Raw genomic sequence first — 27,901 nt, forward strand, 5'->3', positions numbered from 1 at the left:
GCTTTGTTTCAGAAACAAGAAGAAGACAGATAAATATTTCATAATATAAATCCCAGGATCACAAAATCCGCTTCACTGTAGTCTAAGATGTTCAAAATACAGTAGTTTAGATTTCTGTGTGTGCTACCTGGATACTCATCCCAAGCTTGAAGTATCCAATGGCCTAACATCAGGGTTGGTGGATATTTTAGTCCCACAGGGCATATTTATAGCCATAACTGTATTGCTTTTTTAAGTGGTTTTTTAAAAAGATTTTATTTATTAATTTGACAGAGGGAGAGAGAGAGAGTGAGAGCAGGAACGCAAGCAGGAGTGGGAAAGGGAGAAGCAGGTTTCCCTCTGAGCAGGGAACCCATGCAGGGCTGGATCCCAGGACTCTGGGATCATGACCTGAGCCAATGGCAGACGCTGAAGGACTGAACCACTCATGTTTTCAGTAATGGAGAACTTGTAGGTCCAGAAGTGATTGGTCTGTGTTTTGTTTTGTTGCCTCTTTTTTTTTTTTTTTGGTTTCTCACTCATTGGGGTAACTTGGTGAGCCTTTAAAATTTACCTTTGATTAAGGTAATCTCAGGCTCAGATATTTTTCGCCAAATGTGTTTTGCTGTACAAAATAAATTGAGAGAGTACCCTATGAGAGATTTTAGAATTTATCTTAGTAAAAGGTGACTCCCTCTTTTCTGAGGAGTAATTTTTTTGGTGGTGGAGGTGAACATTACTTTATATTTGGCATCTACAGTAACTCTTAAAGGTGCTGAGAGAATCTTCTACTAAATGCTATTTTAGTAACCAAAAACTATTCGAATACTGTATCACAGGGATATTTTTATTTATAGAAGGCAGTTTACTTGTCTAGATTATGTGGTAATATAGATTTCTAAGGTCTTCATTGTTACATTCGACCGGACTATTTCATAGTAAAACTTAAAGCTCTTTATCTTTCCTTTGTTCATCTAAGATTATCATTGTAATTTTATGCTATTTGGTGGCTATTAATAACTTTGGTGTAAAAGTAAAAATTATACAAAAAAAACCAGTGTATCAAATAGAGACGCTCATCAAGCAAATAGAATTTTTAAGAAATAGGACCCCATGGAAATTCTGGAGTAGAAAAGGAAATAATTTTTTTTTTTAAATTCTCTAGGGCACCTGGGTGGCTCAGTTGGTTGAGCGACTGCCTTCGGCTCAGGTCCTGATCCTGGAGTTCCAGATCGAGTCCCACCTGAGGCTCCCAGTGCCATGGGGAGTCTGCTTCTCCCTCTGACATTCTACCCTCTCGTGCTCTCTCTCATTCTCTCTCTCAAATAAATAAGATCTTTTAAAAAAAGTTCTCTAGAGTGACTTAACAGCAGGTTTGAGATAGCAAGGAAAAAAATATCAGTGAACTTAAAATTGGGTCAATAGAAATTATCAAGTCTGAAAAAGAGAAAAAACTTGAGTAAAGAGGAACAGAACCTCAAAGACCTATGGATGACGTCAAGTGTACCAATTAATGTGTAGTAGCAGAGAGAGAAGAGGAATAGAAAAATATAAAAATAGAAAATAGATAAAATAAAATAAAAAATAGAAAATGGAAAAAATAGAGAAGTATTTGAAGAAATAAAGGCCAAAAAAACTTCCTGGATTTGATAAAATGCATTTATGTACATACTGGAGAAGCTTGATGAACTCTAAGTAGGATAGGTCGAAAAGAACCCACACCTAGACACATCATAGTCAAACCTTGTTTTTGTTTTTAAAGATTTTATTTATTTATTTGACAGAGAGAGAGATCACAAGTAGGCAGAGAGAGATGGTGAAGCAGGCTCCCCACCGTGCAGAGAGCCGGATGTTGGGGCTCGATCCCAGGACCCTGAGATCCTCACCCAAGCCCAAGGCAGAGGCTTAACCCACTGAGCCACCCAGGCACCCTCAAACTGTGTTGTTAAAGTGAAAATCTTGTAAATAGCAAATAAAAACAATTTCTCACCTATAAAGGAACAATATGATTAATGACTAACTTCTTATCTATAACAAGGAAGGCCAAAAGCAGTAGACATTTAGAATGCTGAAAGAAGAAAACTATATCCAGTAAAAACTATCCTTTAAAAATGAAGACAAAGCAAAGATGTGCTTGAATAAAGGATGAGAGAATTTGTTGCTATTAGTTCTGACTTAAAGAAATACTAAAGGCAGTTGATTCTTTAGGCAGAAAGAAAATGACAACAGATAATAATTCAAGGAAAAATAAAGGGTACTGGAATGATAAATATGTGGGTCAATATAAAATAATCCATATGTATATTTGTTCTTATTTCTTCTCTTAACATCGCTAAAAACATAAGATTGTATAAAGCAATAATTAGAACACTGTTTTGCTTACTTAAAAAATGTAGATGGGGCACCTGGGTGGGTTAGTCAGTTGTATCCGACTTGGTTTTGGCTCAGGTCATGATCTCAGGGTCCTGAGATTGGGCCCTGCATTATGCTCTTCACTCAGCATGGAGTCTGCTTGTCCCTCTCACTCTGTTCCTCCTCTTTCTCTCTCTCTAATAAATAATTTTTTAATAGATTTTATTTATTTATTTGACAGAGAGAGACACAGAGAGGGAATACAAGTGGGGGAGTAGGAGAGGGAGAAGCAGGCTTTCTGAGGAGCAAGGAGCCTGATGTGGGGCTCGATCCTAGGACCCTGGGGTCATGACCTGAGCCAAAGGCAGACACTTAACGACTGAGCCACCCAGGAGCCCTTCAAATAAATAAATTTTTAACAAATGTAGGTATATTTTACAGTAATAGCATAAAAATGAGGGAGGGAATGGAGCTGTATCATTTTCTGTATTTTACTAGAATTAAGTTAGTGTTAAGCTGAAGTAGATCATACTAAATGAAGATGCATTTTGTATTCCCTTTAGCCACCACAAAGAACGTCCACTCAAGAAATACAGAAAAAAATTGAGGAAATTAAAATGATAAATAAAAAATATTAACATAGAGGGCAATAAAAAAGGAAGAGATGAGTGAGAAGGAATGGAGACATGTAAAAAACAATATGGCAAAATCAAATCCAGCCATATCAATAATTACATTAAATGTGAATGGTCTAAACTTCCCAGTTAAAAGACAGTGATTGTTACAATGATTAAAAAAAGCAAGCTCCAACTGTGTGCTGTCGACAAGAGACCCACTTTAGATTCAGAGACACAGGTTGAAAGTAAGCAGATGGAAAAAGACCTACTATAGAAACAATAACAATGAGAGGAATTGGAGTAACTCTATTAATTTCAGACAAAATAGGCTTAAGAGAAAAAATATTATTAGAGATGAAAAAGGTCATTTCATAAATGATAAAAAGACCAGTACAGGGGCGCCTGGGTGGCTCAGTGGGTTAAAGCCTCTGCCTTCGGCTCAGGTCATGATCCCAGAGTCCTGGGATTGAGCCCCGCATCAGGCTCTCTGCTCCTTGGGGAGCCTGCTTCCTCCTCTCTCTCTGCCTTCCTCTCTCTCTCTGCCTAAATCTCTGCCTACTTGTGATCTCTGTCTGTCAAATAAATGAATAAAATCTTAAAAAAAAAAAAAAAAAAGTATAGGAAGATACAGCAATTGTAAAGGTATACATACCTAACAGCAGGTCCCCAAAAGACATAAAACAAAAACTGACAAAATTTAAAGGATAAATAGGCAATTCAGCAACACTTGATTTCAGCCCATTGAAGAATACCTATTTTTTTCAAGCACACATCCAACATTCTCCAGAATATAGCATAAGTTAGGCTATGAAATAAATCTTGATACATCTAAAAGAACTGGAATACTGCAATGTAGGTTCTCCAATTACAATAAAGTTAAGTTAGAAATCAACACCAGAGAGTGCTGTGAAGTGTGTAAACCTGGTGATTCACAGACCTGTACCCCTGGGACTAATAATACATTATATATTCATTTAAAAAAGTAAATAAATAAAAATTAAAAAAGAAATCAACACCAGAAGGAAATCGGAGAAATCCTTCCAAATATTTTGGAAATTAAACAACACACTTCTAAATATTCAGTGAGTCAAAGAAGAAATCACCATAGACTTTAAAATATTTTGGACAGAAAGAAAAATGAAAAATGCAACATAACACAATTATAGGAGACAGGTAAAGTAATACTTAGTGGGAAATTTATAACTTTAAACATCTGTGTCAAAAAAAGAAAGGTCTGGGGCACTTGGGTGGCTCAGTGGGTTAAGCCTCTGCCTTCGGCTCAGGTCATGATCTCAGGGTCCTGGGATCAAGCCCCACATTGGGCTCTCTGCTCAGCAGGGATCCTGCTTCCTCCTCTCTCTCTGCTGCTTCTCTGCCTGCTTGTGTTCTCTCTTTCTCTGTCAAATAAATAAATAAAATCTAAAAAAAAGAAAAGAAAAAAGAAAGGTCTGACATTGATCATCCAAGCTTCCACCTTAAGACACCCCCCAAAAAGTAGCATATAAACCCAGAGCAAGGCAAAGAAAGGAAATAATAAAGATGAGAGCAGAACATGATAAAATAACAGAAAAATAATAGAGAAAAATCAGTGAAGGTAAAAATTTGGTCTTTGAAAAGATAAAACTGACAAACCTTCAGCTAGATTGACCAAGAGAAAAGAGAGAAGATACATATTAGCAAACTCAAAAATGAAAGACAGCACTATGGCTTCTACAGAAATATAAAGGGATTATAAAGGAATGGCATCATCAATTTTATGCCACCAAATTTGGCAATTTAGATGCAATAATCTTATTCCTATAAAGATACAAATTATCAAAACTGACTCAAGAAGAAACAGAAAATCTGAATAGACATATAATAAGTAAAGAAATTTGAATCAGAAATTTAAAACATTTCCATAATGAAAAGCCCAGACCCAGATGATTGTATTGGTGCTTTCTGTCAAATGTTTATCGAAAAAAATGCCAATCCTTCCCGTATTCCTTCAGAAAATAAAGGAGGGAGGAACACTTATTAACTCATTGTGTAAGGCCAGTATTATCCCAATGCTAAAGCCGGACAAAAACATAGTAAGAAAAGAAAACTTTAGACCAATATCCCTCATAAACATAGATGGAAAAATTCTTAACTACAGACAGAAGGTCCCCAAATTACAATGGTTCAACTTACAGTTTTTTGACTATGTTGATGCAAAAGGAATAGGCATTCAGTTGAAACCATGCTTCAGTACTTCAAATTTTGAGTTTTGATCTTTCCTGGGGCTCATAATATGTGGTACCATGTTCTTTTGTAATGCTGGGCAGCAGCAGTAATGAGCCACAACTCTCAGTGAGCCACATGATCAACAACTGATAGGCTTACAACCATTCTGTACCAATACAGCCATTCCATTTTTCACCTTCAGTACAATATTTAGTAAATCACATGAGGTATTCAACACTTCATTATAAAATAGGGTTTGTTTTTTTTTTTTTAAGGTAATTTTGCCCAACTATAGGCAAATCTAAGTGTTCTGAGCACTTAGTTTAAGGTAGGCTAGGCTAAGCTATGATGTTTGGTAGGTTAGGGGTACTAAATGCAATTTTTTAAAGATTTTATTTATTTATTTGAAAGGGACAGAGGGAGAGAGAGAGTCCTCAACCAGACTCCCCACTGAGCACAGAGCCCAGCGTAGGGCTCGATCCCACAACCCTGAGACCATGACCTGAGTTGAGACCAAGAGTCAGATGTCCAACTGACTGCACCATCCTGGTGCCCTACATGCATTTTTCAACTTAACTCTGTCTTCATCCTATGATGGGCTTATTGAGATGTAACCCCAGTGTAAGTTGAAGAAGAGCTGTATCAGCAAACTGAATCCAGCCACCTGTAAAAAGGGTTATATCCCATTACCAAATGGAATTTATCCCAAAGATGCAAGGTTGGTTTAAGATCTGACATCAATTAATGTAAGGCACTATAATAGATAATAGAACAAAAAGACAAAACCTGTTGGCAAAATACAACATCTGTTTATCATAAGAAATCTCAGTAAAGTAGGACCGGAAGGGAATCTTCTCAACCTGATGGATAGCATCTACAAAACCCCATAGCTAATGTCATACTTAATGGTGAAATTGAATGTTCTTCCCCTAAGATTGGGGACAAAGGAGTGAGGTTCCACTCTTTTTTTTTTTTTTTTTAAGATTTTATTTATTTATTTGACAGAGATAACAAGCAGGCAGAGAGGCAGGCGAGAGAAAGGAGAAAGCAGGCTCCCCTCCGAGCAGAGAGCCTGATGCGGGGCTTGATCCCAGGACCCCGGGATCATGACCTGAGCTGAAGGCAGAGGCTTTAACCCACTGAGCCACCCAGGCGCCCCTGAGGTTCCACTCTTGCCACATCTAAGCAACACTGTGCTTATACTGAAATTTCTATCCAGTGCAATTAGACCAGAAAAATAAAAGGAGTCCATACTGGAAAGGAAGAAATAAAACTGTCTTATATGACATCCTGTGTGTAGAAAATCCCAAGGAATCCCCAGATTGATTGATTAATTAATTAAGAAACAATTTCTTTTGGGACATGTGGTGGGCTCAGTAAGGCATGACTCTTGATCTTGGGGTTATGAGCTCGAGCTCCACTGTGGATGTAGTGGTTACTTGAAAATAAAATCTTAAAAAAATAAAATTTTATTCACAGTAGAATCAAAAAGAATAAAATAGTTGATTATAAATTGAATAAAGAAGTGTAAGACTTTGTACCCTGAAAAGTATAAAACGTTGCTGAGAGAAACTATAGATATAAATAATATTGAGAAACATTACATGTTCATGGTTTGGAATACTTATTTTTGTCAAGATCGCATTTCTCCCCAAATTGATTGATAAATTCAAAACAATTCCTATCTCAATTCCAGCAGATTTTTTAAAATAAGAAACTGCAAGGTGATTCTAAGATTCACAAAGAAATGCAAAAGATCTAGAATTTTAAAAGAACTAAAGTTGAAGACTCAAACTACCTCATTTTAATACTTATAAATCTGTAGGAATCAGTGATATAGTGCTCAAGGATACAGGCAGTATCGGCCGAGGGACAGGCATGTAGCCAATGGAACAAAATTAAGAATTTAGGGGAAAAAAATCTTAACACTGATTGATAATTGACTTGCAATAAAGGTGCCAAGACAATTCAATGGGTAAAAGTATTTTCAACAAATTGTGCTGGGACGATTAGAAATCCACATGTGAAAAAGTGGTATTAAATCCTTACCTTAAACCACACACAAAAAAATAGGTCATAGACCCAACATGGGTTATTGACCTAAGTGTAAGAGCTAAAGTATAGAACTCTCAGAAGAAAAATAGGAGAAAATCTTTTTATCTTTGACTTAGGCAGAGAGTTCTTAAATATGACCAAAAGCACAGTCCATAAAAGAGAAAACGATGAAGTTGACGTCATCAGAATTAAGAATTTCTGGTCTTTGAAAGATGCTGTTAAGAGAATAAAAAGACAAGTTCCAGACTGGGAGAAAATGCTTATAGATCCTAAATCTGATAAAGGACCTGCTTCCAGAATAAACAAGGAACTCCTAAAATTTGGGATTAATAAAACAACCAAATCTTCAAGTGGGCAAGCTATTGAAATAAACATTTTGCCTGAGAATATATACTCAGGTCTCATAGCCACGTGAAAAGATGCTCAACTTAGTCACTAGGAAAGTGCAATTAACAATATGAGATGCCACTAGAATTCTACTCACCAAAACGGCTGTGATGAAGACAGGGACAGTACCAAGTAAAGAAACTGAAACCCTCAGAGAGTGCTAGCAGGCGTATGAAATGGTATAGCCTCTTTGGAAAGCGGTTGCACAGTTTCATAGGACATTATTCCCGATAGCCCAAAATCAGGAACAGTCCAAATGTCTATTGACTGGTGAGTGAATAAAATAATTGTAAATCCACACAATGGACTATTATTCAGCAATAAAAAGGACCGAAGTACTGATACAAGCTACAGCATGAGTGAACCTTGGAATTGTCTTGTGAAGAGAAGTCGGACACAAAAGGCCACTTACTGCATGATTCCATTTATATGAAATATCCAGAAAAGATACCTTTGTAGAGCCAGAAATTAGACTGCAGGGCTGGGGTTTAGAGTGGGGCTTAACTGCAGATGGGCACAAGAACCGTTTGGAGTGCTGGAAAGGTTCTAAAATTGGGTTGTGGTGGTGGTTTCCAGCTCTGTCAATTTACTGAAAATCACCCAATTGTACACTGACAGGCGAATTTTATGGTATGTAATTTATATCTCAAAGCCATTTTAAAAAAAGATTTTATTTCTTTATTTGACAGAGAGAGGGAGAGAGTGTATAAGCAGGGAGAAACAGGCTCCCCACCAAGCAGGGAAACAGATGCAGGGCTCTATCCCAGGACCCCAGGATCATGACTTGAGGTGAAGGCAGATGCTTAACTGACTGAGCCACCCAGGCGCCCCAGAAGATTTTATTTATTTATTTAAGAGAGAGAGGAAGGGAGGGGGAGAGGGAGAGAGGCTGAGGGAGAAGCAGGCTTCTCAGGACACCAGGATCATGACCTGAGCTGAAGGCAGATGCTCTCAAAACCACTTTTGGAGGAATTTTCTCACTTTCTTGGGTTTTTTATGTGCTTACGTTTTGAGGGCTCTTCTAAATCCTGATGCAACAAGAATTGATTTGTTTACCTTGTCACATAAATACTCTGCTTATGTATTTTAATCTCTCATTAGAATGACAGTTTTTAAAGAAATACCTATATACGTGCCTGCCTTTGTTTCAGATGCGTTCTTCTAGCACCTCCCTGTGTGTCTCAGTTCCATCCAGAAAGCTTTTGAGTTCATCCTCAGTTAAAGTTTTACCATTCATTCTTTCAGTGGTCTTGTCTTTAACAGATTCTTTTCAGGAGAATAATAACCACAGCCTGTAATGGTTTTTATGTGCTTTTAATGTTCTTTGGTAAATTCTTTAACACATTTTCTCAATGAGAATTTAAAGTCTTATTTTTAAATTTGTTTTTGTTTTTGTTTTTTTCATTTGGGTAGAATTGACTTATATTAGTTTCAGGTGTACACAGTCTTATTTCTGAAAGGCACCTTGGTTTTAATTGTATGCTTCTCTTTTCCTTTGAAACTAGAATATGCTTCTCTGGGATCACTCTATGATTACATTAATAGTAACAGAAGTGAAGAGATGGACATGGATCACATTATGACCTGGGCCACTGATGTAGCCAAAGGTAATAAGACTTCCTGTATTCTTACAGAATTGGTGGGGCACGTTTTCCCATTGTGACATGGTGATTTAAGGACAAAGGTTTGTTATTCTGTGTCTTTAGATGTCCCTTTTTCAGTCTGCAAGTAGCAAGAATTGTGCAACTTTCCTTACAGGTTATTTTAATTCCAGTATAGTTATATAATATAGTGTTACATTTGCTTCAGGTGTACAATATAGTGATCCCCAATTCTGTGTATTAGTCCTTATCACAAGTGCACTCCTCAATCCTCTTCACCTGTTCCACCCTCCACCCCTTCCCTCTGGTAACCATCTGTTCTCTATAGTTAAGGGTCTTCTCTTGGTTTGTCTCTCTCTCTTGGGGGAGGGAGGGGTTAATAGATATTTTAGGTCACTGCCTTTCCACTCCTACATTTCTTTTCTCTATTCACTTTATTTCTTTCCCTAAAACTATGTTCCAACATAATCCATAACTCCAAGGCAGCCATTTTTGCCACATTTTGTAACGTTGTAATTGACCAGCCTGCTTGACACATTAAATGGAAAGCTCATAATTCTGTTGTTCCACAAGTCTCCTCTTAGACTCAGTATCCAGAAAATGTGATTTATTGTAGGATTAGTTCTACTTATTTTGTGTACATAATAATATGCTAAAAATCGTAACCACTTTCAAAAAAAAGTTTTATTTGCCCTGCCATGTGAAAGCAATTCAGATTTTTATTTTCTATTTAATGTAAACTTGGAAATCACCCTGGAAATGAAATATTTTTAATACACAAAACCCCTAAACAAGGTGCCCAGTTCTTTTCCCCTCATAAATTCTGACATAGACTAATGCTTTCTAAAGCAATTTAAGTTCCATTTATTTTTATCTTTTTTTTCCATTTTCCTAACTGAAGGTTTCTGAGTTTTATTTATAACTGTCAAAGTTGCTTTGGAAACAATCTAAATAATGAACACTGATAGTTACATTTGTATTCTAGCAACCCCTAGAAAGCAAGTGTGTCCACATTTTACCAGAGCAATTCACTCCTTGCATTTTGGCTCCTCCAATCTCTAAAAGCTTCTCTTTACAAAGCAAGGAAAAGGATATTTAGCGCTCAGTAAGGAGAGCAACTCACACTCCGCTTTCACCGGGAAGTCATACAGTAATTTCCAAAAGTAACAGTCTTCCCGTTGGGGAATTTTCTTGTCAGTTTTAAGTTTCATCAACACCTGCCAAATTCTTCAAATAGGGAAAGTGAAGAAAAAAATTTTTTTTAATTTCATGCAAAATGCTGCTGCTGAACGATACTTCATTACCTTATAAGAATAATAAGCTCTATGTTTAGGATGGTGTACTTAAGGCTTTGGCTGTGTTAATTAGCTTAATTGTGTATTCATGCATCAGGCATTTCCAATCAGACTTAAATTTTCGCATTCTTCAAGACATTTTCGTGTAACATCGTAGTCACGTCTGTATGTATCAGTAGTTCACCGGAACCACGTGTTTGTAAGCCGAGGGACGTGTGTTCACGGGGAGCTCCATGAAGCATTGTGGAAATACACTTCCATAAATGTGTCTGTATATCCGAGCAGTCTTTGACTGAATGCACTTTACCTTACAGACCTTTGCATTTAGGGTGCTTAGCCAGTTACACCCATGGTATGACTTACTGGCATTTAGGATAGACAGACAGCAAACAAATCAACTGACAGCAGTCACTCTGCCTCCTGCTGTGCACATGCTTCTTTGCCTCCCTCCACTGCCCCCTCCAACCCCTCTTCTTCCCCTCCCCACCTGCCAGGCCTGTAAACCTTGTCCCATAAAAACCTTGTCCCTCCTGGCCTTTCCCCAGTGCAGTCCCTGTCTAAGGGGCAAGTCCCTTGGCTCCAGATCAGCTCAGTTATTCTGGGCTTTCTCCAGATCACTGGCACTCTGTCAGAAGGACAAAGAAGAGAGAGAGCAGGGCTCATGAAGTAGCAGACTGGAACTGGAGGTAAAGACTAGGGGTGGAGGGAATGAGATGGGGGGGCGGGGCACACAACACTGTGTGCTAAATCATAGCGCAGGGAAATCCCTTTCTCATGGCTGGTGAATTGCCCCGAGAGGCAGGTTCTCCTCTTTCTGGCCCCAGGTGAGAGGAGTGGGGCAGAGAAGAGACTTATTTATTGATAGTCAAAGTAACACTTACTATTTAAAATGGCCTGTAAAAGGAAGAGGAAATCCGTGCTTTTGGAATGACTTCACCTCTCTCTGGTAGAACAGGGCACAGAACTCGGAGCTGAAGCAGGAAGCCTTGATTTTGTCACTATTTAGCTGTGCACCTTTCAGTCTGACCAAGATGGAAGACACAGAATCAACAAGATGTTGAGAAATCAAAGAGTGAAAAATTCATTTCAAATTAGAGTTGATTCATGCATTTTGAAGTAGGCATTGCTTAACATCACTGCTGAGAGAACACCTCCTCAAAGCCAGGAAGAAAATAAAAAGCCTGTCTCCTTTCTGGGTAGGAAGGAAAGTGGAGGGTCGGCCGGCAGGTACATCTGAAAGTGCCGTGAGCCCCTCCCAGTGTGTAAGCAGAAGGATTCAAGTGGGTGAACCGGGACCCAGTCTCAGAAGGGTCCTCACTGATTCCCCATCTCCCCCTTCGAATGATACCAGTCAAATCTTTTTTAGGAACCCTGAAGCTCAAAACTGATGATGGTGTTTTTTTTAGCCTTCTTCATTGTTCACTGCAATAAAAATAAGGCAGAATTGTGGAGGGCTCTATAAAAACAGATTTTTATGTGATTGTGATTACTACTGTGTTTATGCACACTAATTGTAAATGCATACTGTACATTCTACACATATAACTTATGGTATTTTTCTCTCATAACATCTGCCATAAGGAAGAAAAGGCCTCTGTTTAAAGCTTTAGTATCTGAATGTTGTTTTTGGAGATCTTCACTGTCAGCCAGTATAGACACTATGGAGCCCTGCCTCTAATGGTAATTAAACAGATTCTACCTGAATTTGGTTCTTAAGAAAGAGGTCACTATGAAATCCTAGAGGTTATTAAAAGTTACGCAGGTTGTATGTAGTTCTTGCATTTTCAGTATGTAGTGTGGAGAACTTTGTGTTAGAAGAATGCTCTCCTGTATTCTAGCTATATCTTGATTAAGATTGCTAAAAATTACTGATACTTTTGTGAACTTGACTCTTTTTCAGTCATTTTCTTGTATTATAGGAGTTTAAATTTTTTAATTTTCTTTGTTCTTACATGACCTTCAATATCTAAGAATCAGAGTGGTAGAAAAATAATAGATTATTTTAAAAATTAGCCTTTATAAAAATGAAATTTTCTATATACTCAAAAAAAGAACCAAAACCTACTTATGACATGTAGTGGATAGTTCATTAACAAAAAGAGCTTGTGTGGTTGTGGCAGTGGGGAGGCTTTTTCTTCCATTATTTAGAAAAGACAACTTGAGAAGTAAAGGGAAAGGAAATGTATTTCAATAGAAAATACTCTTTTTCTTTATTCTAAGGAGGTATATGATACATAAAGAGAGAGAGTCAAATGCTACTAAGAGGATCACTATGAAATATGTGTCTTTTAAAGTATAATTTTAAGATATATAATTTATTCAAAATAATAAAACTATTTGTATATACATTCAATTTACTGAAGTAACTTGATATGCATTCTAAATATGTTGGAGAGAATTTTGGAGTACAGTTAAATATAGATTATCCCGAAGATCCATCCTTATAAAAGAGAGTTTTTTGTAACTACTGTAAATTTTTCTGAGTACTTTACCAACCACACTTATGAATCCAACCAGTTTTTCCCCACACCCTCACCTCTCCCAGGGTCTTACTGGAAAGAGTACTGAGAAAATAACGGGGTAGCTACAGACATCCAAATGAAAGCCGAAAACCTTGGTTGGAACTTTGGCTGATCGTAGTCATTGGACCACTTCCTCCAGTTGTAACTGTGCTATTTTTGTGGAGACTACAGAAAATTAAGGTGTCCTTATTAGGTATTGTAATAGCTTTACCCACAATCAAGTTCTAACTTCTAAGAGATTAAAGCACATGAATTTTCCAGTTTTCCCAATGCAGACATATCCTGTCTCTATTTTATCAATCATATAAGAACAGAGCACATGAATTTTGTTTCTGCCATTGAATCCTTTGCAAAAATATGAAAGGTAATACTGATGTTTTAAAATGGAAAGTTAATACCAGTGCAATGTTGAAAAAATGATACTAAATGCTGTTCTTCCTTTTTGTATGAAAAGGAATGCACTATTTACATATGGAGGCTCCTGTCAAGGTGATTCACAGAGATCTCAAGTCAAGAAATGGTAATGTAGTCCTAAGTTTTTATTGCCTATTTTATTATGAAATATATACACCTTGTTGTAGAAATAGTCTCATGTTTTTCATATCTTTTGTACCCTGATGTTTTGACTCATCATTGATACCATGAAAATCTTTCCAATCTTGATAAATATCAGAATTCTTTATGTTATTTCAAGAAGCTGTATAGTATTCCATTGTATAAACAGCACAGAATATGTATATTTGGGTTGTTTACATTTTTTTCTGTGATAAAAAATGTTGAGCTTGATACCCCCAGCAAAAATTTTTAAAACATCCTTAGTTATTTCTCTAGAATCACTTTTTTTTTAAAAGATTTTATTTATTCATGTGACAGAGAGAGAGAGAGATCACAAGTAGGCAGAGAGGCAGGCAGAGAGAGAGGGGGAAGAAAGCTCCCCGCTGAGCAGAGAGCCCGATGCGGGACTCGATCCCAGGACCCTGGGATCAGACCTGAGCCGAAGGCACAGGCTTTAACCCACTGAGCCACCAGGCGCCCCTAGAATCACTCTATAGGAGGTACTGCTAGATCAAATTATGTAGTCCTATACTTGTAGTCTCCTATTTTTAGATGGTTCTCTGTACCAGCAGTTTTGAGTTTTGTTCTTTTTACTTCTGAATTATTTGGTGTAAACTTTTTATGTCCATCATTTTACCTGGCATAGTGCCCAAAAATGATCAACACATTTCAGAGTTTGGAAAGCAAATGCTTTCTTTTTCTTCTTTCTCTTCTTCTGTACTCTCTAAAGTTTATTTATGATCCTGTATTTTCTAATTTAGAAAGTGAGCATTTTAAAATGTCTCACAGATTAGACAGTATTACTTCTCAGTAGGAAAGTATCAGAATGCTTCTTCTATTATGTCATTTGGAAGTTAATGGACAAAGGCAGTGAGTGGGATTATGTAGCTGGCCCACACTAGCTCAAGGAAACATTAGAGCTTGCTACTTGAAAAAAAAAAAATCTTTCTGTCAATCTCTTTGCATGCTTTACTTATATACATGCTTTCTAAGTTATTCTTCTAAGTAAGGAGCAGGAGCAGTACTTTTTTTTTTTTTTTTTTTTAATCTTTAAATCACTGCAGTTAAAATGGGTGTATGCTAAGTGGTGATCCTTGCAATGGGTAGTCCAGGTAAGTGGAGGAAGAGAAGCTGGGGATCTGCCAGGGGCCCTTGTGGGGTCTGTAAGGTCTGCAGTGGGGCGGGGAGAGGGAAGTTCTTGGCAGCTGCCACTCATCAGTCATCCAGGTGGGACCATCACCTCCACCCTGCCCGGCAGCTGTGGCTGACTTCTCTCCTTTGTCTAGGTCATCCTTTGGCTCCTTACAGGCATAAACTTCCTGAAGCTAAACACTATTGAAATGAGTTGGCGAACAGGAAGTTGTTATGAAATAATCTAGAATCTAGTAGTAAATATCAGAGTCTTATGACTAAAGATTTTTAGTTTTTTAGTCCGTGCTCAGAATTTCAATATACACAGCTTATTTGACTTCACTTTTTTAAATCTGTTTTATCAGTATATCCCAAATATCTCATGGGATGGGGATGATTAAGTTACAGATTTTATCCATGCTCTCATTATGGAAACTAAGTAACAATGGAGACTGTCTCGAATTTTACAAATTACAATTTGTGCAGTTACTTGATGAGAAAACATGTACACATTGAAAAATATTGACCTAACTTTTAGCAATTTTTTTTTCTGAAACAGGGAATAATAAAGAGTCTTATTTTCTATGTTAGAAGTTTTTATGTTAGGTTTTTTTTTAAATGAAGCACTTATTAATGTTATAATGAGAAAAAAGGTAGAGGTATTTTAAAAAGTAACTGAATATGATATTAACACTATTTTTATTTTTATTTGAAAACACAGTTTATATATAGTATCACATTTACTCTTAGGCTATTTCTTGCCAAGAGTATATTCTCCCTTCTTATCAAGGTCATTAGTAACAGCTGAGGAAGAACAGTTCCGCTACTGTGTTCAGGGCACTGTGTGGTTTACAAAAGAAATGCCAGGGGTCACCTGGGTGGCTCAGTTGGTTGCTTCCAACTCTTGATTTCGGTTGGGGTCATGATCTCAGGGTCATGAGATGCAACCCAGTGTTGGGCTCCCCGCTCAGTGCAGAGACTGCTTGAGATTCTCTCTTTCCTTCTGCCCTCCCCGCCTGCTCGTTCACTCACTCACTCTCTCTCTCTAAAATAAATGAATAAAATATTTAATTAAAAAGTAAAACCAGAACAGTTCTTTGAGGTCTACCTTGGACCTCCTCGCCTCTTCCGATCTCATTCACCCACTCCCATAAAAGCCCCGTCTGCCTGTTAGCACTTCCAGACAGAGTTCAGCTTTAGAACCACGTGCTGTCTGCTTATCGGGATAGGCCACATAGATATTTGTATGACTCTAAGATATATTGTGTCCCTATTGATCTTTTCATTTCCTCTCCGCACCCCCCCAGAGTTATTTTTGTACTACTTTTCTCCACGCATGGCAATACCAATTCCCTAAGCCAGAAGTGAGATAAAAAAGAACAGTTTGATTGCAGAGCTCTTGTTCTAACCATTGTGCCGGATTGCCTCTTTATTTGATTTCCTCCTCGAGTCCTCCCTCTCCCCCCAACCCCCATCCCCACTGCCCCATTACTCAAGCCCAGTTGATTTGGTCTCCTAAAAGTTTCTTTTTCTTTCTTCTTTTTTAAAAGATGTTTTTGTTGTTTTTGTGTACATCTGAGAGAGAGCATGAGTGAGAGAGCACAAGCAGGGAGTGCTGCAGCAGGAGAGGGAGAAGCAGACGCCCCGCTGAGCAGGGAGCCAGATGTGGGGCTTGGTCTCAGGACCCTGACTGAGATCCTGACCTGAACTGAAGGCAGCCACTTAACCAATTGAGCCACCCAGGCACCCCTACTCCCGATTTTTTTATAAGATTTTATTTTATTTATTTTAGAGAGAGTGTGTGAGCAGGGGGAGGGGCAGAGGGAAAGGGAAGCAGACTCCCCACGGAGTGCAGAGCCTGATGTAGGGTTTAATCCCACGACCCACGAGATCATGACCTGAGTCAAAACCCAGTATCCAGCACTCACCAAGGGAGCCACCCGAACACCCCTGATCTGGCCTCCTAAATGTTTCTTGACTCCATCTGCTTCTCTCCTCTGCCACAGCCTTTGTATGGGCATCCTTAAGTCTCTCTTGGATTGCACCCGCTTGGGTGCACAGTGATCTCCTTGCCACCAGTTCTGTTCTTCTCTCATATGCTCTCCCCTCTGCACATTTGACCTTGTCATTTGTCTGCTTAAAATGGTTCATTGGATTTCCATTTCTTCCAGCCCAGGCCCCTGCCTTCCAAAATTGCCTTTTTTCCCCCTCTGTTCCTGACCTTCTGCAAGGCTTTCTTCTCTGCCAAAAAAAAAATGCTTCTCTCCCATAGCACTCCTCTGTCTAGTTAGTCCCATCTTGTTCTTCTGGTCTTAGTGTGAGCATTTCTTCTGCAAACTCCTGATCTCCTTAGACTTAGATACCCCTGCTCTTTGATTCCAAGGCAATCTCTGTGTCTCTTGTAGAATTTGTCCCACTTGCTTACATATTTAAAGAAAATTTTAAAAATATTTTAAATGTTGATTCCAGTATAAACATACAGTATTATATTAGGTTCAGGTATTATCCCACATGATTACAGACATTGGTTTCAGTGTCTCTCCCAGGAGACTATACACAGGAGCCAGAGACAGTCTTGCTCACCTTCCTCTTCCAGAATATAGTACATGGGCTTGCCCATAACAGGTGCTTGGCAAATATTTGTTAAGTGAGTGAATGTATGAATAAGTGAATGAATGAATGTTGTCCTTGCCTACAAGAAAATTACTCGTCAATTGGGAGAAAAAATATATACCATGAAGTTGAAGACCTCCTCAACATCATGCTGGCAGTCTAGTGGCAGAACACAAGTAAAAATTTTGGTTCTTGGGGCATCCGGGTGGCTCAGTCCATTAAGCATCAGTGTCTGGCTTAGGTCATGATCATGGGGTCCTGGGATCAAGTCCTAAGGCTGGCTTCCTGCTCGCTGGGGAGTCTACTTCTCCCTCTCCCTCTGTTCCTTCCCCACGCTCATGCTCTCTCTCCAATAAGTCAATAAAATCTGTATTAAAAAGTTTGGTTCTCTTTACTACTACTAACGTATGCTGTTTTTACTGGGCAGTACTACATTTGATTTAAACAAATGTTCAGAAACGTTTTAGTCAGCACCTCATGGAATTAGTTTTTTTATTCCTTTTTTAATGTCAGCTCCTTTTTGCAAAATCTTCAGTGCAGTAAATACTTCAGTTTTACTTTTCATATGCCGTATGGAAGATAGAAGTTTACAGGGTTTTTCAGCATAAGATGACTCAAATAAATTAGGGTCATAAATCATAAATCATATATAAATAGGAATGTCATAATTTTTTTCTTTTTTTTTTTTTTTAGTTGTTATAGCTGCTGATGGGGTATTGAAGGTAGGACTCCTTTTAATTTTTTTCAGAAGTATTTGTTAACTTCATGTGTAAGTTTTTGTGATGGATAATTCTTTCATGAATCGGTAGTAGAAGGTTGATACTTGTTTCTCTTTTCTCAGATATGTGATTTTGGTGCCTCTCGGTTCCATAACCATACAACACACATGTCCTTGGTTGGAACTTTCCCATGGATGGCCCCGGAAGTTATCCAAAGTCTCCCTGTGTCTGAAACTTGTGACACATATTCCTATGGTGTGGTGAGTTCATTTCTCATTTTTTTGTTGTTGTTGCTCAAAGAAATCTAAAAAACCAAACACCTCCAGAAGTGGTATACAGCAATTTAACACAGATTTAAGACAATGATGCTGTGCCTGGTGGAATGCCTAGAGCAGTGGCCTCAGAGAGGACACTTTCCTAATTGCCAGAATGTTGACTTGGATCACTTTTATGCATCTGAGTTATTTCGTCCTGTGTCAAGAAGAAACCAATGCTACTTCCAAAGAGCAATTAGATGAAACCTGAAATAATGCAGGGGCCGAGGCAGTCCCGTGGAGAGTGCTTTCCTGGACACACAACTGTGGAACATCCGTGTAAGTCAGTGAAAGCGTGGGCCATCTGGAACAGGACTTCACTGTGATAAGTTGCTCAGACCACATCAGTAGGTCTGCCAATGAGTGAATTACAGATTTTTGAACGCCAACTATGAAAATGATTGGTGAGTTTCCAGAGAGTACAGAAGGAAGTGCATGTAGCTTTTATGGCCTTGCCCATGCCTGCTGCAGGTCTTATAAAGCAGTGTGACTCTCTGAGGCATGACTCGAAGGAATCATGAAAAAGTCACAGCAGAGCAGCACAGAGAACAGGATAATGTGGGGGTGGGGGGTGCTTAGGGAATGGAGAGCACAGGAAAGACTCCCTGAAGGAGCAGAAGCTTCTGGAGGAGGGGTTTTGAGGTGGACCATTCTTGAGGAATAGCAAAAGGAAAGAAGTAAGTGGAATAGGGGGAACGGTAGGGGGAAGGGGTAGAGGGGAAGGGTGGTTCTTTGGTGGTAGAAGGAAATTATTTGTTGCCCCTTTCTGAGGAGTTCTTTTATCCTTAAAATACTGTGTATTCTTTAAAGAGTCCGAAATAGTATTTGGTGCTCCTTCTCTTCAGGTCTCATCTCCCCGTCATACTGCCTCTATATTTGTATTATGACTCTCAAAAGGACATTTTCTTAGTGACAGGTAAAGGAGGAGACTGATTTTGGCCCAAACTACCATGCCTCCACTTCCTGGACTTCTCTGGTTTCTACCAAAAGTGACTGCTGATGGCCCAAGAGGAGACCTGCATTGTCATATGCGTTCCTGATTCTCTAGAGGCCGTCAGCCTCTCAGGAGTTACTTTTGGCTTCGTTACTTAAGTCTTAGGCTTGTTTTTGTTAGCAAGCTTCTTCTAAATTTTAATACATCTTATGTACACAAAATTAATAATTTTTAAAAAAGATTTTACTTATTGGAGAGAGAGGGAGCACAAGCAGGGGAGAGTGGCAGGCGGAGGGAGTAGCAGGTTCCCCGCTGAGCAAAGAGCCCCATATGGGGCTCCATCCTGGGACCCTGGGATCATGACCTGAGCCGAAGGCAGACGCTTAACCGACTGAGCCACCCAGGCACCTTACCAAATTAATTTAATATAATAGAGATGAGTTTTGTTGGCTATTGGAAAAAGTCATTATAGGAATGAGATACGTGTTTTTGGCAAAAGGCTAAAATTTTAAAGGTTGAAAGAGAACAATAGCTTCAGGTGAAGTACCTAATTTCCCTTAATTCTGGGTCTTTCTAAGAATGAAGGCTGTGAACTATAGACAATGATCAAGTAAGTCTCATTGAAAGATGGGAAAAAAACATAAGTTCCTAAAGAGACTCGATTCTAAAACTGGTTCCCTATGTGAAAAGTTACTACATTCTGACCATCCTACAGATCACCATGGGGAGTTCAGATGTTGTCATTTCAGACTTTAGTGAGATTGTTTTCTCTTCAGAAGTTACATTCCTTCATTTTAAGCAATAATGCATTTATCGTGTTAGACACCAACTTAGGGTAATTTAAATTGTCCTTTGCCTGCTCTTTGGGCCCAGTGTCTGTCCTGTGGAACAGGAACCAGCAAATTTTTTCTGTCCCGCTGTGTATTCTTTTATTTCCTATAGCCCTTTGTAAGTGTTAAAACCACTGTGCGTGCGTTCCTCAGCAGGCCTCAGTTCCCAGAGCAGGTTGTGTGGAGCCAGAGGGACTGGGGGAGGCCTCTGGGCTGGAGTGGGTCACAGTGAGTCAACAGGAGACCACGCTTCTCACACTCTCACTCACCTGTCATATAGATACACACACATATTTAGGCAGTTATAGTTTTTCAATTATTTTGCATATGAACTAGTTCTGGTATAGTGCTTTTGCTTTGAAAATTCTCCCCAAGTCTTGGACTTTCCCTATCCCAGAAACGTTAGATCTGAAAGACAGCTGTGGGTTCCAGCTAGAGTGAACATTTGGTTTCAGTGTTATCTCACGAAGAGAAACCTCACACCGCCTCCTTCCAGGACCTTACAGTTGCCAGCGGCTTTTGGGTGCGGTGCACCCGCTGGCTTTCCTGAGCCGGAGTAGAATCTCAATCCCCGTCACCTGTTTCTGAGTATCAGTTCGGCGTTCATGTTAGAGTCTGCTTTTGACTGGTGGAAACAGAAAATGCCTTTTCAGTGACTCTGTTTAAAAACAGTATCTTAAAGAGAGAGGTTTACTTGGAATTCTGGTTATGCTCAACCCATACATAGCTCTATCAGCAGAACTCCACTCAGAAAGTTGCACATAAACCAGTTTCATTATAAACAGGAATTCAAGATCTTATTTACTTCTGACCCCTTCCCATTATGTTCTAGATAAACACCATTTGGTGAAAGAAATAGTATGAGGCATGCTTTCCAGAGCTTTTTGTTGAAACAATCACAGATTTTAAAAAAACATTTTTTTGAAAGAAATAGTATGAGGCATGCTTTCCAGAGCTTTTTGTTGAAACAATCACAGATTTTAAAACTTTTTTTTTTTTTTAAGATTTTATTTATTTATTTGACAGATCACAAGTAGGCAGAGAGGCAGGCAGAGAGAGGAGGAGGCAGGCTCCTTGCTGAGCAGAGAGCCCGATGTGGGGCTCGATCCCAGGACCCTGGGATCATGACATGAGCTGAAGGCAGAGGCTTTAACCCACTGAGCCACCCAGGCACCCCACAATCACAGATTTTTAAAAAATGAAGAAAGCATTGCACGGTCAAAGTAGGTATTAACTAAAAAAGCAGGAGGGATTGGTTAGTAAGGTAGGGCATGTTAGTTTTAGAACTTTGTAGTCCATAGACTGAAAATGTTGCCTATCTAGGAAAGCAATGTTCTAAATATGTTCTAAATAAATAACTAGAAATTTAGAATTTTTGATGTCCTTTCAAAAGTAGGTAAGTGACCAGGACCATTTGTCAGTAAAGGATCTCTTGGCGTAAAGTATCCCATAGTTCATGAAGTGTCTGTTCTGTTCGTGTGCCTACACACACGCACGCATGCACACAGTCTCGGACAGATGAACAAGACCCTAAAAAGAGTTGTCCTTTTATAAAACCAACCTAAAAAAAACCCAAAACACCTAAAATATTTTTGCTTTTCATTTTTTTGTTTTTTTCAGACTTGTGGTAAGAATTTAGCCCCTAGTATTATCAAAGTCCCTCGCCCCTGCGGCTTGATAAACCTGGGTTGCTTCTTAACACACGGCCAGACTAACCAGCCCTGGCCAGTTTCAGTAGAAATGTGCTGCAAATGCCAGAAGTGGATCTGGTGATCCCTGCTTCAAAGCTGATAAACCTCATGAGCCATGGAGCTGTTTCTCTCTCCATCTTACAAGAGTGGAGATTGTGCTACCCCCTCGTGATGCTCTCTGTTGAAGGATGGAGCGAGAGGAGGGTTTAGTATGTTGTCCACAGAAAAGAAAAGACTTAAAGAAAGCAAACATCATTGAAAGAATAAGCCTTCCGCGAACACAAGGCTTTGCTACTCTTTAAAAACAAAGCTGTCCTAATGACAGTGCAGAAAGGATTCCTTTCCCAGAAGCTTCTTAGCCTAGAACCACGATAGCGTAGCTTCAGAGTGAGCGTCCCTGTGTCGCTTGTCTGTGAGCCCCATTCCGGAACAAGCTGGGCTCAGGTAATGGCCTGCCATTGTCTGGCAGGAAAGGTCAGGAAAAGTACACAGCCTTGTCCAAGTTTCTCTGCAAACTGAAAATAGAAATTTTTCCTTGTGAGCACAGTTTAAACGTAAATAGGTCTCAAGATAGAATGAGTTGGAAAGTATTTTTAAAGGGAAAGATCACAATCATGTTTGGCCTGCATCCCCATCACTGATATTTTCAGGCCTAGTTTAATATATTTTTAGACCTCTGCATGACTTCCTCCACAAAGGAGTGTTTTGTGCCGAGTGGCATTGTGTTTAGTGCAGAAACAGCTGTTGTCCCATTTCAAACCACCTGCTTTTTGGTACATTCCTACACCTGGGGGATCAGTAACGGGACCTCGGCAGGGGCTGGGGCTGCACTCACACTAAAGCCTTCACAGCCATGTCCATACCCTCCTATGAGCGGCTGTCACGTAGCCCCTCAGCCGTCGGAGCTCTGCACGCACACACACACACATGCGCACATGCACAGATTGAAGTGAAACTCTTATTTTTCTGGGGTTAGAACTTGTGGAGAAACAGAACTCAGACCTCAGTAGATTTCGGATATTTTCCAGCTGAACATATGGGAGTGAAGAATGACATAAGTCTTTTTGTATATCACTTCCCAAGCTCTTGGTTTTGCATTTTACCTCAACCCAGTCAGCCTTTATGTGTGCGCCCATGCAGTGGGTTGTGCCTGTAGGCTGGGATCAGAAAACGGGGGGCCGGGGCCACCTACTTAGACATTTTGGGGTCTGGAGCATTTGATTTATTTGAGACTGATTCACTGTTCCCTTTCTCCTTAGGAAGGCCAAAATCATCCATTTGCCTGCTTTGCCTTCCCCTCTCCCACCCCAACCTCAGCACCGGGGGAGTGGTAATTGCAGGGAATGAAGGGGCTTCATTTCCTGCTCAGCCCCCTCGATGCTGCGTCCCCCCTCCTCTGTGCAGACTGCATACCTGTTCTGGTCCTTTACTTACAGTGCTTGCTAGAATCATCCCCTTCTGTGATGCCCCTTACTTTTTCTTAATCACTTCTGGGACTCAAATAGAATTATTCAGTAGCTCTTCTAGAGAAGTACCTTACACACTTGATTAAAAGCCCAAAGAGGCTTCAGTGAATTTTTTTTCTCCTGCTTGAACAGCATCTGCCAATTTCCCTGATTTTCCTGCTAATTATCTTCGTATTAGCCAGAGTTCACTTAGCATGTCCTGATTCAAATATGACTGAACACTGGCTGAGGAAACAGTGGCTCTATAGAGTGAAAGGTCCATGGGACCTTCTTGAATGGAGTACGTGTTCTCAATCTTATTTAGAAGTGGGCTTTTTAGTTTTGTTTTTAGAACAAGAGCAGTCTAACTCAAAACTGCTGAACTCATCTGCTTCTCGCCTCTGCCGTGGCTCCACCCCTGAAATACGGCTTCTTTCTCGTACTGCAGCCTCGCTTCTCTAGAGTTACCTCACGTTAAGAGCTTGACCGTTGGGGTGAGGCAGCAAGTTCACATTCTAGCTCTGCCACTTGATAACGGAGTGTCTGTGGGCAAGTTTGTCTAACTTTCTGAAGCCTTAATTTCCTCATCTATAAAGTGAGGATGGTATGTATTCGCTGGGATTGGTCGTAATCATGGTAACACCCGTAAAGAGTTTAGCAAAGTATCTGAAACGTAATCACTAAGTAAATGACAGTCGTTGTTTTTAAGATTACTGATAAAATTATAATTGTTTTATCACTTCAAAAATATATTGGTAGACTTAGATTTTGATGCCCTTTTGTATAAATTGAGAAAGTTACCCAAATGTAAAAATCTCCATTACTTAGTATTTTAAATGAAACCCAAATCGTTGGGTGTTTTCAGTGTTCCTAGCATCGGTTTGGTTTCTTTGGGCATTCCAGTGCAAATTTATTAATCATGCTCATCTTAAGGATTGCAGAGATATGAACACACACATAAATTTCACACACACACACACACACACACACACAGACCCCTAGCCTATATATATGAACATAACATATAAATAAAATGTTTATTACATTTTAAAACATATAATTATGTTAGAGGTGGAAGAAAATGACTCCCTTAGACCAACTCATTTTGAGAGATCTTCCTCCAAAACACACAATTTATGTGTTACAGTTCTGCAAGTATCTACCATTACGGGGGGAATGGTTTAGCCAGTGGTTTGGATTTAGGGCTGAGTATTTTTTATCAGACCATTACCGAACCTTTAAAAATACAGTTGAATTCCCAGTTATTATCTTATAGAGAAGTTTATTGGTGATTGAAGGTAAAAAGTGTTGGACTAACAAAACATAAAGCCTAATTTGTGGGAATCTGTGAGAATTCTAGTAACTTACAGGATAAATTATGTAGGCCCATTGGTTTCATAAGTGTGGCTCTGAATGTTCTGATTTCTAAACTAGTTTTTTTTCTTTATAAAAATGAACAAAAAAATGAATGTATGTGTTTGTGCTCCTGTGTGTATATGTATATAAAATATGTGTGTATATGTACATAATATTTAGAAGAAGTCCTCTGCATGAATATATATGTTTTGTCCAGGCTTCTACAGGTGGGGTTGGTTTTGTCTGATAATTGGATACAGTTAAGTGTTAGATAAGTTTCAGTAATACACCAAAAATATAAAGTACAAGAATAAAAATTCCATTTTCTTTTTGTTCCAGGTTCTCTGGGAGATGCTAACAAGGGAGGTCCCCTTTAAAGGTTTGGAAGGATTACAAGTAGCTTGGCTTGTAGTGGAAAAAAACGAGGTAAGACTACGATTCTCCATTCAGGTACATAGATCAGAAAACAGTATTGGGGTTTTGCAAAAGACTTTTTCATCTTCTTCAAATTGAAAGTAAGTTCACGCTTATGGAAAGATTAGCAGTAGGAGCTAACACAAAGGGTCAAAGTGATGTTATTCCTCATGAATGGACCCTTTACATCTAATTGTTGCAGCTTCACGTCGTGATGCTGTAGATCAAAAATTGTACAAGTACTGTACTAGTTTCTCAGTCTCAATTGTAAAACCTAGGGGTTTGTTCTTAGTGATGAAAGAAGCCATTGCGTCCAAGGTAGGGGAACAGTTTAACTCCATCTCCTGCGTTTAGGACATCTTTTTTACTGGCCGGGAGTTGATCTATCTGTAAGAGACCTTCAGCTACTTCAACTTACCTCTCCCAGCAGGAGTCACTATAGTACAAGAAACTGTCGCTTAGATGAGAATTTCAAAAATAAAAGAAGAAAAAATAGTTTCAAAAAAGGGAAAAATTACAGTTTTGCCACCTACGTTGAACACTACATTGAAGATGAGCTCCTCACTGGAATTGGCGAGGCAGTGGCATAACTGTTCCCTTCTTCATGCAGAGCCTTTCCATTTCAAAAGAACTTCAGTGGCGTAAACACCGTTTGTGCTGTGTCCCCAGCCTCGCTTTTCTTCTTCCCACAAATTGAGGCTTTCAGTTAGTTGGACCTATGAGCCTACATCAGAGAACGTGGTACATTCATATCAAAGAGAGCAACTACATTTTGAAAGGTTTAAAATTGTGACTGAAATGCACAGGCATGGAAATCCTCAGCATAAGGACGAAGCATCCAGTAAAGGTACTAGGAGAACTTAGATCCCGTACTGGAAGCCCGCAGTTGTCTTTGCAATGCAAAACAACCTGATTTCACAGAGCTTCATTGCCAGAGCTGATCAGTGCCCTCCGCAGAAGGTAAGCGCGCAACCCGAGGATCAAATAATTTGCAAAAAGGTGACTACGTGGAGATATGCCCTTTTTAACGCTATGAAAGAATTAGATTGATCTGCTCCCCATGTGAGCACAGGGACAGACTACGTTAACCAAACAGCTGCGATTGACTAAGAGAAACCAAGTTTCCATAGTTTAGATCACATAACCCTAACCCTTATTAATTTGTCCTCCCGAGCTATTGAGAACAGATGAAATGTTCACGATGGCTGAACTTGATGGGAGAGAGCTGCCAATTTAAGAAAAAGCAAAAGGCGTTATATTCAAGAATGTGTCTCGCTCAGTGTTTCACAGGAGCTGTTCTGTTTTAATTAAATGTCCTGCTTATTTCTGGTGTGCTATTAAATCAGAACTTCGTACGCAGGATAACTGATATTTTCATGACATGAGAACTGGCTTGCTTCTGTTCCATTTTCTTTTGCCAGTGAGGTGATTAGATGTTTGGTTCTGGGTTTACACATGAAGGTGAAGAAAGCGATTGACCTAATGTTGACTTTGGAGCAGATCACTCAATGTAACTTTTTTCCCTCTGTGTTGTTCCAAGAAAATTAGAAGAAAGTTTTTTAAAAGCTGACTGGATCCTCCAAAGATGTATAAGAAAAAAACAGTATTTTAAAATAATATTTCCTCTAAAGGGTGGCAGAGAAGGTGTGCGTCTAAAGCACTTTCAGAACATGAGTATCTATCGAGGATGTTTAAAGCAGACAAGAAAAATGAATTTAGACGCTGCCTTTGGGTAGCTGGCTCGTGGGCCAGGAATCACCCATCTGTAACCTCGAGAACTTCGTCAGCTTGTACAGGAGGAGGCTGTCAGCCGTCCTTTCCCTCAGGGATTCCCGAGAGTCCAATGTTGCTGTCTCATCCGTGTGTGACCTGATAGTCAGCTGAAAACCCCCAGAGGTACTCAGGTACCTCCCCTTCTGGACACAGAATAGCAAGTTCAAGAAACCCCAGGTGGCGAAGCAAGTTTTCTCAACTTTCGACTGAACTTAAGGAAAACTGGGTATTACAAGGCTACTTATCTGTCTACTCTCACTCTGTTCAGTATTTGTCAAAAATATGGAAATTAAGTCTAATTGTACTTTCCATTGTCACCATTCACAAAGGAGTCTTCATTTCATCTCATAAGTGTAGACACGTGTTACCAAAACAGATTCTGTTGACGTAACATTATAAGGATTGCCAAGTCTCAACTACACAGAACAAACTGAAGGGGTTGCTAGAGGGGAGGTGGGGGGATGGGCTAAAGAGGTGATGGGGACTAAGGAGGGCACCGGGTGTTTTACGTAAGTGATGAATCACTCAATTCTGCACCCAAAACTAATATTATGCTATATGTTAACTAAGTGGAATTTAAATAAAAACTTGGAAAAAAAAAAAAAAAGGCCAAGGATTTATTTCATTTCATAATAAAATTGAGACTTTGATTTAAAAATAATTTACAAATCCTTTCAACTTCTAATTATTTCATTTATTTTTACTTTGGAATACCTTGGGTTCTTGAGTTGAAAAGAGCAAGCCATATATATATATATACATACATATATATGTATGTATATATATATATATGTATGTATGTATGTATGTTTTTTTTTTTTTAACAGACCTCCTTTAAATAATGATGTGTTTAAACTTAGGGAGACATTTTAAATGTAAGCCAGCCACCCTAGAATACACCTATATCCAAATATTAGAGTTACCTTTTCTTTTTAACTTTTTATTTTGAAATAATTATAGACTCACAGAAGTTGCAAAAATAGTAAAAGGAATTCTGTGTATCCTTCATCCAGCTTCCCCCACTGGTGAGATACAGGTATTGGCCAATACCAAAACCAGAAAGTTGTCACTGATACATTACTAATCTTAACTAGACTCTGAACCTTATTCAGT

At 39.1% G+C, this 27,901-nt stretch overlaps 1 protein-coding gene across 4 annotated transcripts in view; it reads left to right on the forward strand.

Moving 5' to 3' along the window:
* Positions 1 to 27,901, forward strand: part of MAP3K20 (mitogen-activated protein kinase kinase kinase 20) — a 177,404-nt gene that overhangs the window by 88,143 nt on the left and 61,360 nt on the right. For all 4 annotated transcript variants that reach the window (XM_032880475.1, XM_032880472.1, XM_032880476.1 and 1 more), the window contains exons 4-8: positions 9,101 to 9,202; positions 13,468 to 13,533; positions 18,006 to 18,034; positions 18,154 to 18,291; positions 24,941 to 25,027. In XM_032880475.1, the coding sequence (XP_032736366.1) occupies positions 9,101 to 9,202; positions 13,468 to 13,533; positions 18,006 to 18,034; positions 18,154 to 18,291; positions 24,941 to 25,027 (422 nt within the window). The remainder of the gene's footprint in view (positions 1 to 9,100; positions 9,203 to 13,467; positions 13,534 to 18,005; positions 18,035 to 18,153; positions 18,292 to 24,940; positions 25,028 to 27,901) is intronic.

The sequence above is a fragment of the Lontra canadensis genome, unplaced genomic scaffold (genome assembly GCF_010015895.1).
Source record: "Lontra canadensis isolate GAN:19392208 unplaced genomic scaffold, GSC_riverotter_1.0 scaffold69, whole genome shotgun sequence".
NCBI classification, from domain to species: domain Eukaryota; kingdom Metazoa; phylum Chordata; class Mammalia; order Carnivora; family Mustelidae; genus Lontra; species Lontra canadensis.